Source organism: Pristis pectinata, chromosome 19 (genome assembly GCF_009764475.1).
Source record: "Pristis pectinata isolate sPriPec2 chromosome 19, sPriPec2.1.pri, whole genome shotgun sequence".
In the NCBI taxonomy this organism is placed as follows: domain Eukaryota; kingdom Metazoa; phylum Chordata; class Chondrichthyes; order Rhinopristiformes; family Pristidae; genus Pristis; species Pristis pectinata.
The window spans coordinates 35032185-35051618 of record NC_067423.1 but is presented as its reverse complement, the minus strand read 5'-3'; the positions used below and the strand labels follow the sequence as shown (position 1 = coordinate 35051618).

Sequence of the window (19434 nt, the reverse complement as noted above, 5' to 3'; positions counted from 1 at the left end):
GGAGAAAGTACGCTCGAAGTTTTGCATCTAGCCATGTCATCCGAAAGACCTTAGTGATGGATAGGTAGCGGTAGCCCAATAGACCATGAAAAGGCATCAAAGAAAAACTGGAACTACTCAACAGGCCAGGCAGCACGTGGTGCAGAGACAGTTAATGTTTCAGTTTAATTTTCTTTGAAGGTCTGCTGAAAGACTAGCAAGCCATAATGTTCACTCCCATTTCACTTGTGCTGCTTAAACTAATGACTATTCCTGGCAATTTCCTCCCTTCCTACCGACCACACACACACCCTCTCCACTCGTACTAGAATTAATTTCTACCCAATTTACAGCTGAGAAGCAATACATCTTAATTTTATTAACATTAAAATGCCATAAAATACTGATTAATTTGCCCTCCCCAAGCTGATTTTTTTCAAGTTATTCTAAGTTCACGAAATTGATATCACATGCAATTCTGTTTCTATTTCTTGCACCAGGACCTTTAGAGAATCAAGTAGTGAACTCACTTTCATTTACTCATGGCTCCAGTCAAGGTTCTGCCACTAAAAACGTGTGAAATTACATTTTATACAATGCAGCAGACCCATACAATCTCCATGTAGAATAAAAAATATTTTCTGAATGCATATTAACTATGTTCACCACCTCCTTGTAATCCCATCCAAACTCTGCTTCATTTGTGAGTTCTTTGATCAATGGAATCCACTCACAAGTTTGCCCAAAGTGAAACAAATAACTTGGGTCAAGGTTACTTTCTCAACAGACCGATACAGAATGAAGTTGGGGTGGAGGGAGGGGGTGGAAATTTTTATTAGTTCCACCAATATTATTAATACTGCATTTGAGACTTTTTCCACAGGAAGGCTTGGTTAACATTTAACAGTTCCATTGGCATATAGATGTGAATAATTACCTATTTGGCTAGTTAATTTACCATGTAGCAGTCTTCACAACTAAGAAAATTAATGGGCTTGTGAATCTTTGTCATTCATGTTGAAAATAAACTGTCGATGCAAACGTAGATTGCATATCTTGACCCACTGATTTATCAACACATTTTCTTAAAAGCAAACTCAACAATGAAGAAAACCAGAGGGGCAGGGAAGTGCCTTGAGAAGTACATGCCAATCAGGGTACACTATCACCCTCTATCCCATGACTGACAGCACAGAACCTGGCTGAACCCCATTATATTTAATGATCTTATAAAGATACACAATCTAGATTCACTGTAGAAATGATTATAGAACCCTACAGCCCATCTCATCACCAGGCTGAGGAAAAAAATAATCATAGATCCCTTGGCCAGCAGCCACTCACTCTATAAATAAATTTGAAAGCACTTGACAGTTGTGGACTAAATGTGTAACTTTGGACACAAAAGGTCATGCACCAGTGTCACTGAGAGGGCACATACTGCATTAAGAAGTCAGGATGCGAGTTATCAGCAATGATCAAGTAGCCGAAAGATTTACAGGCTCAGGTTTTACAAGTCAGCTCTGATTTTAATTCCCTACACAAGCTGACTTTTTGAACAGTACAACATTGTCAATATACACTGCAGAGCACAAGGTATAAAACCAAATTCAATTCCTAACCAGCCAAGACACTTGTGCAATTGCTGCAAGTAATTACCATCCCAATTTGAGAGGACAAAGCAGTCACAAGGACCAATTCATAAGCACTCAAAATCACTGTACTTCTGAATGTACATTTTCAGTTCCAAAAAACTATTAATTAGACGTGAATACCGGAAGTTTTTCCAGGAGTACAAAATTATCTTAAGAATGCTTTGTATGATAATATGCAAGGGTCAGTTTAATACTGCTCAAGACATTTACACAAATTGCTGCAAATGGTGACAAATTGCAGACCACTTAAAATGAAAGAATGACAAATTGAATAACTTTTAATTGTAAACCCAATATTAGTACTGAACCTTTATATGAAAAATTGCATTCTTAAAGGAAAACATCTGAATCCACGACGTTACAACTGTAACTTCAGCACTTTGTGAAAAGAACTTTGTTGATACTTTATATATACAGGTGTTGCTGAGCAGGTTCAATTAAACACTAAGATGCAAAGCAGCTGCACTGAATATGCACAGGTCTACTACTTGCAGACACTAAGTGCTCATCTTTTAGACAGTTAACTAGAGTAGTCTTGAGATTTTGAGTCATTGATATGATTCCATTTAGTTGTCTGCATTTTCCAAAACCATATACTGGAAGGCGTACTCTTCTGCTCCACATCCTGCTTGGTGTTTTCTTTCAAGTTGACAGTTCATGCTTTTACCTCTGGAGGAGTGCCATAGATCGAATCTGAATTTTCAGAGCCAAGCTCCTCTGTAATTCAAAAGATACAGGAGTGAAATATATACAATCCATAACAACAAATTAGTTACAAGTACTTCAGCCAAGTTGGAAAAATGGACACATCAAATGCATCTGAGAATTTGCCCAAAGCCATTCCTTCAGAAAATCAATGTAGCAAGGGATCACATGGCTAGATTTAAAATGCAGTTGAAGAAGTGTGCACCTAAATACCAGAATGTACCTACCAGGGAGTACACATTTCCATAATCCATAGGTTTTGCCGACAGTTGTCTGCCAAAGGCGAAGGGTTCCATCTTCAGAACCACTAGCGTACAATTCTCCATCGGGGCTGAATCTCACACAGTGAACTGGACCAAAATGGCCTTTGTATGACTCTGTTTAAGAAGAAATATGTGTCTTAAAACATGGTGACAATTGCAAAGAAATACAACCTAGTTAAAAACTGATATATTCACATAATGGAAGTGTAAGCTTTCTATTTTCACCCCATTTTAACTTTCCTATAATTTGAATTTTAATATTTGTTGATGTAAAGGCAATTATCAGGTAAAAATAAATTTATATTAAAATCCACGACTTGAGTGCACTGCTGCAAGCCCAGAGCATTGAAATCAAAGGCAATGGGATTATGGTAAATCCTACTCTTCTTCAGAGGTGGCACAAAATAGTATCAGAACATGTTGGTAGTATTTTTCACATCTCAACCAACATTCAGGAACAGCAAAACCACGAACAGTTCCAATAATGAGCAAGAACACATGATGTTCAATGTAAAGATGCTAATAGACAAGAATCTATTCAGTCTACTCAGGTGCTCACAGACATGCCATTTCCAATTTCATAACTACCAGCCTACTCCCAACTCACTACTAGTTCACCACTTATCCAAATGCACTTTACAAAGTGGCAAAACTTAACTATCTTCAAATAGCCTGGTAACTTCAAGAAATTTTGAAGGAATTACTAGGTGGAAGCTTCCAAAGACACTCCGGTATACCACACAAACTGTTTGCACACACAAGTATAAAATAAACAATACTGTTTTTGTCCTTAGTGGTATAATTTAAAGTTGTTTATGCAATCAGGTGTCATTTTTTAAATTGCAAAATTCCAATAATCATAATTGGTTCAATAATTACCTCCAACGTACAGACAAGCTAAATAAGGAATGGCCTGCACTCACCATCACTACCAATAGCATATCTAGGCAACTTCAATAGCCACCATTCAGTCCAAGGCATTTCTTATACCAGACCCCAATCAGCCACAGTTCACTCAATCCGATGGGGAAAGGAGGAATGATTCTGCAAACAATTCTCAGAATTCCAGACCTCCAGCTGCTGACACCAGTCATAAGCTCAGAATCACAGTCTCACTGGGTTCATTCCAAGGCCAACTACAAAGAACCAAAGCCTGAAAACACTGATGAATTCACAAATTCCACATAAGCAACAGTGTCTGAGGGATTGCAAATAAGCTACATGCCATGTTGACAACCTGAATCAGAACTGAGAGCGTTTAGTATTGAGGACTATGGGAACTGGTCACCAAGGATATGGGCAGCAGCAGTGCAGTGCAGTGCCCCTGGAGTCAGAGATATACAAACAAGGAAACAGGCCCTTCAACCCAGCTCTATGCCAACCATCAAACAATCACACTAATCCCATTTTATTTTCCTCACATTCCTATCATCTCCCCTCAGATTTTACCACGAACTAGGGGCAATTTATAAGTGGACAATTAACCTGTCAAACCCACACACAAGTTGTGGGAGGAAACTGGAACACCCAGAGGAAACCCACACACGTGCGGGGAGAATGTGCAAACTCTGCACAGATAACACTGGAGATCAGGATTGAACTTGGGTCACTGGAGGTGTGAGCCAATGGTTGTATTACTATGCTGCCCTTACGGAAAAAAACACTGGAGAATATCCTGAATTTCCTAGACAACTGGACTATGTACTTGGCAATGATTTGCAAACCTCTCAAGACCTGTAAAATACTAAAAGCATGAAGCCAGAGTCATCACAATCTGACAACCCAAAAAGCCATTAGACCTCATGTCCAGCTCTTGGCTAATACCCCTCATCCTCCCTCTACAAGATAATAGAATGCGTTTTGCTTTTCTCCATTATCACTCCCCAAAATGCTTCCAGTGCAGGCTAGATTTTGAACTGATAGCTGCTGTAAATGGATCATTGCCCTTGTTATCCTCAGAAGAGGAAAGTGGAAACTGATAAAGTAACAAATGCCGTCCACAGATGTGATACTCTTTAAGCACCATGGTCTGTTGCTGAAGACAGGCAATAATTGTCAGATAATGAAGAACGTACAAACTTAATGCTGTAATGTTCAACCATATTTTCAGCGTACACCTTGTTAGCGAATATAGCTGCAAAATTATGAACTCAGGGCTCAGTCTAAACAATCATGGGACAAATTATATTTTTTGTCATGTCCAGAACAATAAGACCTCCATCCCAAATACCTTGGGTTTATCATGGTTGAAGTCTGACCTGAGAAAGGACCAAGTCAATACTTGCCCTGATACAGAAACACAGAAGTAACTTGTATGTGTTGTGATCTGCCTCTGTTACCAGTCTACTCCGTGAAATACTATACCCCAGCCCTGTCTGCAACTGCTAGATAGCCTGGTACAACACTGTTTGATGATATGATATGCATCATAAATAGAATTACGAATTCCACTCCAATTCTCTAAGCTGCGATGAAGCCAATGTTCTGCCATGAAATATTCCTAGGCACATGAAACCAGGAACAGCTTACACAGCTCTGTACCAAGATCAATCTATCCAATCAAGACTGCAGCTCTGTGTCACACACAACAAACACCAATTAACATTCTGGAAACCAGTTATTTCCATCCTAGAATCATTACCAGTTTTGGAAGTAAACCAGTAAATGGAATGGAACACTGAAGACATCCCAAATTAACATACAATTCAAAACTCAGCAGGTCATACACGAGGTTAACAAGGGGCAGAAAGTAAATACAAATTTCCATAAAGAAATTCTAGACTCTAGAATTGACAATAGGTCACATTCTCTAACAAGCAAAAATCATTCTGCTCTGTGAAATGGCAAGGTGCCATTTCAGGTAAAATTTATAGTCAAAGCAACGAACTTGCTTGAAAAATTATGAAGACCTACCCAAATCCTCGCCTGTGTTGTAGTCAAATTTGTACAATTTGAAGTCATCACCTCCTGCAACAAAAACATCTTTCTCAGGGTGAAGAGAAGCAGAGTTGATTGAAGCCGGTGCGTCAAAAGATTTGATCAACTCTAGACTGTAAAACAAAAAGCAGCAAACTTCACAATGCACCCAAATCTTTAGACCAGATCCAAATGTAATTCACCAAGCTTTGACTGCACATATGAAAATTTGTAATTTATGAGTGCAAAACTACATTCCTAAACATAGCCTGCTTATAGTGCAGTAGCTTGCACCAAAGGATCAGGAATAACCAAAAAATATAATAGCCAAAAATATTCTACAAGCACCCTTTCTCAATGCCCCCTTTAACTAGATCATAAACTGGAGCAGATCTTCACACAACAACTTGAGCCCTGAAATTGGTCCTGACCTGATCAGCAAGCAATAACTAGCATGCCGCACTCAAAAAAAGATTTGTTCAATGTGTCATATACACAAATGGTTTTTGAATGATTTAAAAATTAAAGTAAACAAAATGACTCAATTAATTCAAAGCATGTACATGACCTCCAACTTACCTCTCCCGCCTCTTCCCCCTTCCACCATAGCAGTTCCTCTCTACTGAAACAAATAGTTACAAACACTCCCACCCAAGCAAAGAAAGCAGACAGCTTTCCCAGAGTAACCGTTGGGAAATTTCAGCAAGTTCGCCGCTCTCCAAGTGGAGTCTAATAGAGCAGAGCACTGTAGAAAAGAACTGAGGTTTGGGACTTCTGTATTTGCATACCTTTAAGGGGGATAAGCCAAACACCATCATTTGCAAAGAAATGCCAGACCAACAAAAATTATAACTGTAAAAGAAAGCTGGTTATTTAAAATAAAGCCTTTTGACCCTAGTGACATAGTTGAATACAATTTTACCACATATTGAATCCAGGATAGCAATTACTAGCACTGAGTAACAAGGAGCAGTGTTCAATCCTGACCTCAGACACAGCCTATGCAATTTACATGGACCACATGGAGTTTTTGCCAACTGCTCCAGTTTCCTCCCATATCCAAAAGATGTGGTATGTTAATTGACTGCTCTAAATTACCACTTAGTGGCAAAATAACCAAGGGGAGTTGATGGGCATGAGATAGAAAAAAAGTTGGAGGACAACAGGAGAAAAGGGAAGGGAAACAGGATTGACTGGATTGCTCTGCTGGGAGCTGACAGGGACCCAATGGGCTGGATGGCCTCCTCCTGTGCTGTTAGAAGTACATTTTGGGCAGTGTTATTACTTCAACTGGAGCCATGAATGCAAAGCTCGTCTTTATCATTTTACTTATATTTTCAAAGTATTCTTTTAAAAGTTGCTGAGGAATCATGATGGATTTTTGACTTTAGTTACAAAATTCAGACAATATTTGTTGTTATATCCCCTTGTTCAGGACTCTCCCACTAATGAAAACATCCCAACATCTACCCCATCAAACCCCCTTAGGATCTCGTATGATTGAATAAGGCCGCATCTCATTCTACTGAACTCTAAGGTAAACAGGCCCAAACTATTGGGTCTCTCGGTGGGACAAACCTCACATCCCAGGAATTAGCCTGCGAATCTCTGTTATACTGCCTCCAATGTCACTATATTTTTTAAGCTGAGGGGACAAAACTATAAACTGTACTCCAGCTGAGGCCTCACCAATAACAAAACCTATTTTTGAACTCCAACCCCTTGGCGATGAAGGCCAAAATGCCGTTTGCAGTAAGTATTTGTTGGACGTGCCTGCCAGCTTTTTGTGATTCATGCACAAGAACACCTGGATCCTTCTGTACTTCACTCGCATGCAGTCTCTTTCCGGTTAGATATTAATCTGCCCTTTGATTACCCTTACGAAAGTGCATGACCTCACACTTCCCCACAGTAAACTCTATTTGCAAATCTTTTGCTCAATGTATATCCCTATGCAGATTCACATTATCCTTATACAACATGCCCCTCCACCTATTTTTGTATCATTTGCAAATTTAGAAATCCTACATACTGTTCCTTCCTTCAGATCATTCATGTGGTACTCAGCTACTTACCTCCTTCCAGTCTGTAAAGGAGCCATTTATTCCAATTGTATGAGACAGCCAGATTTAAATCCATTCTAACAGTTCCTCCAATACCCTGGGCCTTTAATTTATACACCACCCTCCTGCGGCATCTTGTCAAATGCCTTTTGGAAATATAAATACACTACATCGACAGATTCCCCTCTATCAATTCTCGCTGTTACATCCTCAAAGAATTCGAGCAAATTTGTCAACCATGATTCCATAAAACTAGGTTAAATTATCTAATTTAAAGCACCCATTTGACATCCAATTTTATTGAATCAAAATTTCCTCCAAGTATTACAAAACTGGAAGTGTCAGCAATAACCACCCCAGCTCAAACTCCACACCCAAACATCACCAACGTACCTCATCTTATTTTGCTCGTCAGCTGAACTCATCTGCTGCAATCTCATCAACACCCTACAAGCTGATTTCATAACATTAATCTCCCCTTCATAAACACCCAATTGAATGCCAAAAATGAACCACTCCAACCCATTAGCCACTTCAACCAATGTTGCTGTAAGTCATCTCCAGATCATTCCAATGCATTCCCTGTTGAATTCCTATTTAGTAATCCAAACACTTATCATTTCCGTGTTCAAGTTGGCCATGGGTTTGCTCTTTCCCCATTTCAAGCCAGATCTCTAGTCAGCATCTGCTTCCTTGCCAAGTCTCCACGCACAACTTCATTTCATAACAGCCACTGCAAATTCAGCCACCCTGTCCCAGTGCAAACTATAACCAGCCTTCCAGTCACAATATCTAAACCTTTGCCCTTCATTTCCCATTTTTTACTTTCACTTATTTTAATACATTTACTCCCTCAAAAGCACCAAGATGCCAGTCTTACCAAATCCAAATAATGTATAACATTTTCATCCCATAATTTCAGCAAGTACAACAGGAATTGTTTAAACCTTTAATTCAAAATTAATTGAATTAGACATGAAAAATAGCGTAATTAAGTTGCTAGAAATAACATATGTAATAAAATTCAACCTGCCTGAGTGCATTGTGAAACGCAATTGTTTTTCCATAGGTTAAAACCAGGATCTCCCCATCAGGTATGTACTCTACACTGCTTACAGATGAAGCTACATTAAGAGTATGCACTTCAGTCATACTAGTCCTGTCCCAGAGCCTGTAAAAGAGAAAAAATTCAAATTAGATTTACAACTTACATTTCGTCATTTTACATTCAAGCATTTCACATCTACTTTATAACTCGATGAAAACAGATTCAACAATTTTCCAACCATGGAGAGTTTAAAAAAAAGCAACTTAAGGTGCCAATGTCATTGTACGTTACACCATTTTTCAAAAATAAGATTTCCAAGTTAGACTATAGAATAGTTCAAATTACTCTTTAATGAAAGAATTAAATTTATCCATAGCATTCAAAACAGAAGCTTCAGAATTGAAGCCTTGATATTGAACTGATTAACAAGAACAAGCCAGTCACTACATTAACATAGAATCTATGCTTGAAGCTTAAGTAATCCTTAAAGTTGTTCTTTCACTGCTAAGATCGGGAACACACACAATGTTTTAAGGATACTAAACAAACTGTGCTCATTCCCAGGCATTCCTGTAAAACTGAAGGTTTAGGTTCTTGAACTTGTATGGAGTATCCAGCAGTCCAGTTTATCAATCCCCACTCTACTCCTATCAGCAGGATAGCCGTAGTGCAGATCCCTCTAGGGAAGAGTGAATTACAGCACCCTGCTTAGTTAGTTGTCCCTTACATCTTCTCAGTGCATCAAATTTCTGACCCACCAGCTCACTTTTGCCCAAGGCCTGAGTTTACATTAAACTTGCCTTGACCCAGACCTTATTTCTGTTTGCGCATTTCTTCTCCCATCCATAACCTCAAAGGTATTTTTCATTCTCCTTTCATCCACATTGACAGCTAACATCTTCCCCCACATGTGCTCCAAGCTGTTTACTTTACCAGGGTTTTCTGCCAAACCTAGCATAATGCACATGAACCACATCCTGAAATAGTCAGCACAGTGCAAGGATAATACTCAAGCAGCAGGAAGGCAACAGAGATGGAGCCCAATCGTATTGAAAAAGCATACAGATCAATAAAATCAGTGAAAACTTGTTTGCTACAGGTGACCAAGCTATTAACAAAATTAAGCTAACGTGCCTTAATGAATAATAGACAGAATTCCAAACAAATTTAAAACCACCGGTCCAGTATTGGAGCTGAAATTTCCATGTAGTTCAAAGAATATTCTTTACCACCTCATTTAAGAATGTTCAACTGCTAATTATTTTGAAATAGGATATATCCTCTCAAAATCATTTTCAGAATTCACAATTTGAAAATGTTCATGCTGTGACCTCAAGGTGAACAAATTTTCTGCAAACGTAAGAGTAAACACTCAAATTCACACTGTCACTTAAATTGTAAAATATCTAAATGAACATTTGTTTAGTCATTACAAACTTAAGCATACCTTAAAATTTCTCACCTTACTGTTTTGTCATCAGCTGCTGAAAGTATCTGCTTGTCCCCATTACACCACAGTGCTTTCTTAATACCAGAACTATGGCCACTGATCTCCACAGGCTCTGGCAGAAAAAGAATGATTCATAAAAATACCATTTTCAACAATGACGAATGAATATTAGAAGAGTGACAAACAAATCTGATATCTGAAACCACTGCACACAACTGTCATCAGCACAATTCTATATCAAAGAATCAAGTGCGAACAAATCCATGTGTGTTACTTCCATACACCATTCTCAACACTCAAACTCCAACTTAGAGTTCCTTTATTCACTATCATACACTAATTGCTTGCAGTGTTCTCAATTCTACTTGGACATATTGCTGGAGCTTTCATCACATGACTCCTTACTACCACCATTGGTCATTTAACATGTTCAACATCCCATCAAATAACTTTCCCCATCATTCCTCCACCAAAAGCACTGAAGCACACAGGTCAGTTGTTTGTGGATTCTTGTTCACAAATTGACAGCAACTTTTCCCATATTACAGCATTGAATACACTTCAAAAGATTTCCAACAGCTTGGAAATCTTCTGGGACACTGAGGTCATGTGAAGCATTATATAAAAGTGCAAGTGGCTTTTACATTTTTTTTAAACATAATCTAGATGAACAAGGTTACAAACCACGTATTAACTTGCAACTTCCTAATCAGATACAATTTTACCAAGTCTAACCATAAATCAAAACCATGACATACAAAACCAGGTGTTAAAACATGATCTCACGTGATATCAATATGTACTGTTCCTTCATTAGTAAGAAGAGGACATTTCCTAATTACCAGTTTAAATACTATATTACTGCATCAGAGTAGGTAATCTTTTGTAATGCAGTAACTAAAATCTTGCACATCAGTCACCACATATTCATACAATTCCTTCCACAGCACTAGATTAGGGGTGTTGGAAGTAAAGCTCCACACTAGCCACAGGAAATTCTTTCTACAGCAACCACGCCTTACCCGATTCAGATTTGTTCAAATCATAAATACGCAGAACTTTATCTTGACCACCCGTAAGCAAGTTGTTACTATCCTGTTTAAAAAAAAATCTAAAGTTAATTATGTTGCAACTATTATGAGCAGGAATACTACCATAATTAAAAAGAGATTTTACCTGAGTAAAGTCCACAGTTTTGACAATATGTTTGTGGGCTAAAGTGATCATTTCATCACCTGTCACAGCATCCCATACTTTGCTGAGGAAAAAAAGACCAAGCCATATGAAGATAATTCAATGCAAGAAAAACGTAATCAGTGAAAAAAGGTTTTATGAACAAATTGTCAATCTCAGGTTTAATTCAAGACAATTCTGATGATTACACTCTTCATACAGCCTACTAAACCATTAAAACTGGTGAGATAATCAGGAACCTTCTGAAAGAGTGATAGCCTCACAAGTATCATGAGATGGCTTGAGTCATGTTTCAATTTTACATGTATAACCTTAATAGTGTGTCACTTTTCAATGAATAACATTAACAGATCTCAGTGCTATGATTTAGAATTGCCCGAGAGGCTTCTCAAAACTGTTCGCTCACCTTTTGACCTTCACAAGGTAGAAAAAGGGATGAGGCAAAGAATAACAAGTCCAAATAGAACAGACCTGGGTGGGATTAGTCAGGCAAGTGACCTGATGTCAGAAGCCATGCTTCACACTTCCAGCCAATTGCCTTTCCAAAAAAAGTTTAGAATTAAACCAAGTGACTTGTCACAGACAGGTTATGATACTTGGGCACATGGAAAGTCAAAGAAAAATAAAGCCAAATAATATTCCCTCAGATACGTTTGCCCTGCATCAGCACCTGTATTTATCAGAATATTGTAATGAATACAACTCATTAATTGCTGCTGTACAAGTTATTCATCCCACCACATAACAGCGCTACTCACGCGGAAAAATCTGCTGCTGCGGTTGCCGCTCTATTGGCCTCTTTATTTAACGTGGCTCCCCAGACAGCACCTTTGTGACCCAGAAACGTCCCAATCCAGTCTCCTGTGTCACCCTGGCGCATCATAGGCTTGCCATCTGAATGGATACCAAATATTACAATGAGTTTTAATGAAAAAATTCATTCCACTTTTTTTTGCATTTATCTAGCGGCTTTACTGTAGTATTCCCAAAATGCTTCAAACCATTGAACAAAATGTAGCAAGCTGCAAATGGTAAGGCAGGTGGCCAAAAGCTTGGTCAAAGAAGTTATAGAGAAGCAATAGCCAAAGTGCTGCCTGCCAAAGCTGGAGAAAGTAAACACAGGATATTAACAACATTGCAGAAATAGAAAACAGCAAAGACAGAGCCTTTAAAAAAGGATAGGGCATTGAGTATGGGAGTTGGGACATTATGTTGTAGTTGTACAAGTCATTGGTGAGGCCATACTTGGGAGTACTGTGTACAGTTTTGGTCACCCTGTTATAGGAAAGATGTGGTTAAACTGGAAAGAGTGCAGGAAAGATTTAGAGGATGTTGTCAGGACTAGAGGGCCTGAGTTATACAGAGGTTGGCCAGGCTAGGTCTTTATTCCGTGGAACATAGCAGAATGAGCAGCGACCTTATAGAAGTGTTTAAAATTATGAGAGGCATAGATGAGGTGGACGGTAACAGTCTTTTCCCCAGGGTAGGGGAGTCCAAACTAGGGGGCATAGATTTAGGGTGAGGGAGGAAAGATTTAAAAGGAACCTGAGGGACAACTTTTCCACACAGCGGGTGGTGAGTATATGGATCAAACTGCTAGAGGAAGTTGAGGCAGGTACAATGGTATCATTTAAGCAGCACTTGGATAGGTACGTGGAGGGGAGGTGCCTGGAGGGCTGAATGCAGGAAATTGGGACAAGCTAGGTGGACAACGTGGTCTGCATGGACTCATTGGGCTGAAAGTTCTGTATCCATGCTGTAATGCTCTATGATTTGAGGAAGTACAAAAATCACGTTACAAAAGTCAGGAGAAAGATTTGATTAAGGTCCATATTACAAGTAAGGAAAGTTGCAAGGGTAACCAGGAGAGCATGAGAACAATCGAGTCCTGAGGTAACAAAACCAAGGACTGGCATTTCAGAAGCAGTGAGCCAAGAGCTGCCATAAGGAAGCAAGTAGATCTTTAGGATGGTGGAGTGGGAATGGGAGCACTATCAGGTGGTCGCAGGGAACCAAACCCAGATGGCAGGAAAGATTGTCCATTCCCAACTGATAATCATGGTGCTTAATCACCACATTCACTTACAGCTCTCTACTTGGTACAGTTACAAGAAAACTCCAATATTGACATCCAGTGACAATGAAGGAACAGCAATGCATTTCCAAGTCAGAGTTTCGAAGTTTGGCCATGTGTCAAGTGCCCATGATTTTTTTTAGCTGGTACAGAACACACGTTTGGGACCGAAGCCTCAGGCAGTTGCTGCAACTCAACAGTATATAACCCATTCTGAAGCTATTGTGTGCCAATGGTGGGAGTGCACATATCGGGCAATGGAAGGAGTGCCAGTCAAGCAGGATCCTCAACCTGAAAAGCCTGAGCACTTTTGGAACTGCACTCATCCAAGCAAATGGAGGGCAATCCTGTACTGCCGAGATGATGCTAAGATTTGAGGAATAAAAGCTTAAAGTAAAATATCCACTTCTGGCCTGCACTTGAAGCCAGTTTTTATGTGACATTCAGTTAAACCTCATCTATGGTGATCCCCAAGGATGATGGTGGTTGAGTAGTGCCAAGGCTTCCGTTGTTAGGAATAATCATTCTCTCGTCAGTCCACAGTTAATGTTGTCTGTGTTCCTTCATTATCTGAAGTTATGCCAGCCATCAACTGGCAAAAGCACCCAAGATGCAGAATTATCTGTGCCCATGTGTAATATCTCCACTCAATTCAAATATTAACAGTTAGAGTAAAGCTAAAATGAAAATTGCAGTAGTTTGAACTCCACACTGTCCCTGTAGTATGGCCCTGCCCCAACAAACGCTTTCAAAATGAGATGGGTCTTGAAAGTTAGCAAAATGCTCACTTTTGTTTCAACAGTGCCTGGAAGCAGATGTTCACACCCCATAAATATCCATGGTAAATACAGACTCAGTTAACAACACTTGAAGACATAGTGCTACCTCAGCAGCAGCACCACCTCTACCCAAATCACACCTTTGCATGCGCTGATTAAAAAGAAGCCATAAGGCGTAATTCCACTGAAAGCCAAATCGACCACGGGCCTCGTGTGGCCACTGCAGGTGAGAGGTGTTTGTCTCATCGCCATCTCCCGTCCTCAGGACACAGCTACCAGGCAGCGCGGCTCCGCTCCCCAACAACCTAAAGGCATAGGGAGGCATGGTCAGACTTTGGCCCAAAAAATCACCAGGGCTCAACACTTGATTCAAACCTTGCCCTCAATGCACAACCAACTTCCTCCTCAATACCCAGCTAATCTGTGAAGTCCCCAGACACCCAACTCCCTTTCCACCTGATCCTCTCTCTATCAATCCCCACAACCTTCACTGCCTCATTCAATTCTCACTTTACCCTTCTTGCTTGCTCATTCCATTCCTCTCTAAACCATAATCTGCTCTCCCCGTCCCTAATTTTCCCCCTGCCTTTCACCACCCACTCCCCAAACAACTCATCTTCCCCTCAATCTCCACCACTACCCACTTTCCTTTTCATGCACTGCTAGCCATACAGCCACACTTCTCCTGTCCCACCCTCCCAACCAGCACTTCTTCACACACCATCCCCAAACGACGACACCAAATCCACCACCCCCACCTTAACATCCTCCCCATGGTTCCCAACAATCCCCTACCCTCAAGCCTCCATTCACAACAACCTACAAGCCCACATCTCCACACAACCACACACCCCACCTCCATATCCAAAAGCCCCCACACCCCTCTCCCAACCACTGCACACCCCACACACACCCCTCCACAGCATCTCCCCCACCTCCACAGTCTCACCTCTGCACACCCCTCCCCCGCACAAACCTCCCCCCTCACCCATGTCCCCACGCCCCTCACCCTCCTACCACCCCACTCCCTCCTCTCCCCTACGCCACTCCCCTCCTACTCCTCCTCCCCCTCTCACCCTCTTCCCCTCCCCACTCTTCCTCCCCTCAGCACCAGAACACCCCTGCCCTCCCCAGACCATGAACCCACTCCTCCCCCATCCACACCTCCTACCCTATCCCTCCACCTCCTCCCCTCCCACCCTTCTCCGCCCCCACCCCCTCCCCACTCTTCCCCGCCCCCACCCCCTCCCCACTCTTCCCTCCACCCCCTCCCCCTCTTCCCTCTCCGTCCCCCTCCCCCTCCCCACCCTTCCCTCTCCCCCTCCCCACCCTTCCCTCTACCCCCTCGCCCTCCTTCCCTCCCCCCTCCCCACCCTTCCCTCCCCTCTTCCCTCCCCACCCCCCCTCTCCGCCCCCCACCCCCCCTCTCCGCCCCTCACCCTTACTCTCTCCTCCCTCCCTTCCCCCCCAGCACCATATCACTCCCCTCACCCCCCACTTCCCGGACCACGAACCCCCCCCCCCGCCCCTCTCCCCCCGCCCCTCTCCCCCCGGGCCGGGCCCGTACGGACTCGGAGGTGCAGCGGGTGAGGCCCCGGGAGCCGGGCCCGCGATTCCCGGCCGACAGGCGACACAACGGCCCAACCTCGAGTGCGGCCCGGCGCTGCAGCGGATGTGACGTCCGGCACCACGTGACGCGCGCGCAGCCTGCGGCCAGCCGCACATGCGCACTTGGTCTGTTCTGCTCCCATTCATAAGTTCTCCGCCCCACTGCGCAGGCGTCTGCATCGGTGGCAGACCACTCGGCCCCTCCACCTGCTCCTGCCACCCACAACTCCACATTCCCGCCCACCCTCATTAACCTTCACTCCCTTGTCAATAATCTATCCATCCCTGCTTTAAAGTTACCAACTCTGCTTCCTTCTTCTGAAGAAGGAGGAAACCGAAGGCTTGGCCGCCGTCTTGTGTGGGAAAAATGATTCATCTGCATCTCAAAGGGGCAACCCCTTACTTTTAACCATCTACCCCCAAGTTCCTGATTTTCCCCCAGGAATAAACAATAATAGAATATAGAACAGCTCAGGAACGGGCCCTTTAGCCCACAATGTTGTGCCAAACTAATTTTAAGATATCTTTATTAGTCACACGTACATCGAAACACACAGTGAAATGCATCTTTTTGCGTAGAGTGTTCTGGGGGCAGCCTGCAAGTGTCGCCATCCTGCCAGCACCAACATAGCATGCCCACAACTTCCTAACCCGTACGTCTTTGGAATGTGGGAGGAAACCAGAGCACCCGGAGGAAACCCACGCAGACACGGGGAGAACGTACAAACTCCTTACAGACAGTGGCTGGAATTGAACCTTGGTTGTTGGCACTGTAATAGCATTACGCTAACCACTACACCACCATACTTAAATTCTTAACTAAACTAATCCCTTCAGCCTATACAATGTCTGCATCCCTTCATTCTCTGCACATTCATGTGCCTATCTAAGAGCTTCTGAGATGCCTCTGTTGTATTTTATCCACTAACACCCCTGGCAGTGCATTCCAGGCACCCACAACTTTCAAAACAAAACTTGCCCCGCACATCTCCTTTCAACTTAACCCCTCTCGCCTTAAGTGCATGCCCACTAGTATTAGACAGTTCGACCAGGGAAACAAGATACTGGCTGTCTACCCTAGCTATACCTCTCATAACCCTACAAACTTCTATCAGGTCTCACCTCAGCCTCCACTGCTCCAGAGAAAACAACACAAGTTTGTCCAACCTCACCATATCGCACATGCCTATGGCAGAGCAAGCAGAATGGCTGAGCCCTGGTGAGTGCTGTTGAACAGAAAGATCTTGGTGTACAAGTACATAGTTCCTTGAAAGTGGTGACACAAGCAACAGGGTGGTGAAAAAGACGCATTCATCAGACAAGGCATTGAGTACAAGAGTTGAGGTGCAATGTTTCAGTTGTAAAAAATGTTGGTTAAGGCACACCTGGAGCATTGTGTACAGTTCTGGTCACCATACTACAGGAAAGATGTTATTAGGCTAGAGAGGGTGCAGAAAAGATTAACAAGGATGTTGCCTGGCTTGGAGTGTTTGAGTTATAATGAGAGATTGAATAGGTTGGGTGTGTTTTCCCTGGAGCAAAGGAGGCTGAGAGGTGACAGGATAGAGGTATATAAAATTATAGAGGCCCAGATAGGATAGGTAGCCAGAATCTGTTTCATAGAATATTAGAGCAACAGTACAGGCCCTTGGCCCACAATGTTGTGCTGACGTTTTATCCTACTCTAAGATTGGTCTAACCCTTCCCTCCCACATAGCCCTCCATTTCTCTATCATTCATGTGGCTATCCAAGAGTCTCTTAAATGTCCTGAACGTATCTGCCTCCACAACAAAATAGCTTAGAATAAAAAGACCACATCAGTAATGACAAACATGAAAACACAATATTGTTGTGGGAAAAAAATGCAGTTCATTAATGACCTTTCAGGAAAGCAATGTCATCCCTGGCCAGTCTCGCCCATGCACAATTTCAGACAGATAGCAATGTGGTCAAGCCTTAACTGCCCTCAGAAATGGCCGAGCACACTAATCTGTTGTATTGAATGACTCAAATGAAACCAATCAACGAGGAGGAGAATTTGGACACAGACACACTTAACCTGGCTGATCCCACACAATCGTATCCAATCTGTCCAAATGTCCAGAAATAATATGAATTTGACTGACCTGATTATCAGCGTTACCATTATAATTAATAGAAGTGCCCTGTCTGAAGAACAGGAAGGCAGATCTACCGGAGAAAATGACATAGTATTCGCAATACTGAATCAGAAACCCCTTAAGTTTAATGGCATCAGGCCAAATTCAGACAAGAAAACTTCCTACTGACTACCACTTACTGCCACGATCTCTCCACGTCAAATCTCACATGGAAGCACTGAGCACACCAAGGGTACACAATGAAAATCAAAAAAATTTCAGCTGCTGGAAATCCAAATAAAAGAACAGAAGATGTTGGAAACACTCAGCAGGTCAAGAAGCATCAGTGGGAAGAGAAAGCAAGTTAACGTTTCAGGTTGAAGACAAGTTAGTGACCGACATTGAAAATGTGTAGCCACCAGAGCTCAGCAACATGGTATAATTTCTGAAGGACACAGCTGCTTCATTAGGTCTTCAGGATGCTGACAAGAACAAAGTGGAGGGATAAATTACCTTAACCAAATTCCTGTTAAAAAGTCTGTCCATAACTGCATTGGTACGAGAAACCACTGCATTTCTTGTGGAATCAACATCCTGCCTTCATACTGGGAATGACATTCCTTTTGCTTAAAGGACAAATGCACTCCTGAGACCTCATCTGACAAAATGGCACACTATTCCAGGACATCTAAGGAAAGGAAGAAAACCTACTGTTGTTTTTTTCTACTATAAAGCACCTTCTTAAACCTCCAAGAATAACGCAAGGACCCATGGTACTGTTGTCTAATATGAGAGGGCACAGGTTTAAGATGAGAGGGAGGATTTAAATAGGAACTGAGGGGTACATTTTTCACACAGAATAGTTGGTATCTGGAATGAGCTGCCAGAGGAGGTGGTGGAGGCAGGAACAGTACCAGCATTTAAGATGCAACTGGGCAGGTACTTGAATGAGCAAGAGGGATATGGAATTAATGTGGGCAAGTGGGATTAGTATAGGTGGACACAATAGATGGCATAAACACGATGGTCCAAAGGGCGTGTTTCTGTGCTGTACAACTCTATCTTCTCTGCATTTATTCTGTGAAGATCTTACGAGTCTCAATCAAATCTCCTCTCACTCTTCTAACCTCCAGTAGATACAAACATAACCTGTCCAACCTTTCTCATAGCACAACCCAAACATTCCAGGTATCAGTCAGGTAAACCTTGTCTGAACTGTTTCCAATGCATCAATAACCTTCCTTGAAGAAGACCAGTGCTGTTCATGTTATTCTAGATGTGGTCTCACCAATGCCCTACCTAACAAAGGCATAACCTTGTTGCTTTTGTGTTCAATTCCTCTAGCAATAAACATTAACATTCTGTTAGCTTTCCTAACGACTTGCTTCACATGCATAGCCAGCATTTTATGACTCATGCACCAGGACATCCAGATCCCTCTGCAACTCAGAACTCTGCAATCTCTCATGATTTACATAACGTGGAGGCACAGCAATTGCAGATTCTGTAGCCTGGAATCAAAAAAAACAAATTGCTGGAGGAACTCAGTGGATCATGCAGCATCTGTGGAGGCAAAGAGATGGTGAACGTTTTGGGTCGA

At 42.0% G+C, this 19434-nt stretch overlaps 1 protein-coding gene across 3 annotated transcripts; it reads right to left on the bottom strand.

Annotated features, from left to right (window-relative positions):
* Positions 1 to 1794: 1794 nt before the first annotated feature.
* strap (serine/threonine kinase receptor associated protein) lies at positions 1795 to 15855 on the bottom strand. Of its 3 annotated transcripts, none has more exons than XM_052033753.1 (10): positions 15698 to 15855; positions 14267 to 14431; positions 12032 to 12167; positions 11256 to 11337; positions 11102 to 11174; positions 10092 to 10191; positions 8615 to 8752; positions 5516 to 5652; positions 2567 to 2716; positions 1795 to 2351 (listed from the first exon to the last, which is right to left on the bottom strand). In XM_052033753.1, exons 2-10 carry the CDS (start codon positions 14376 to 14378, stop codon positions 2290 to 2292), a joined length of 990 nt encoding a protein of 329 aa, XP_051889713.1. In that variant the 5' UTR covers positions 14379 to 14431; positions 15698 to 15855; the 3' UTR covers positions 1795 to 2289. The 3 variants fall into 3 exon arrangements, with proteins under 3 accessions (XP_051889713.1, XP_051889714.1, XP_051889715.1); XM_052033754.1 differs by having other exon boundaries at positions 15772 to 15855; XM_052033755.1 differs by having other exon boundaries at positions 15694 to 15790.
* Between the last annotated feature and the right edge of the window lie 3579 nt (positions 15856 to 19434).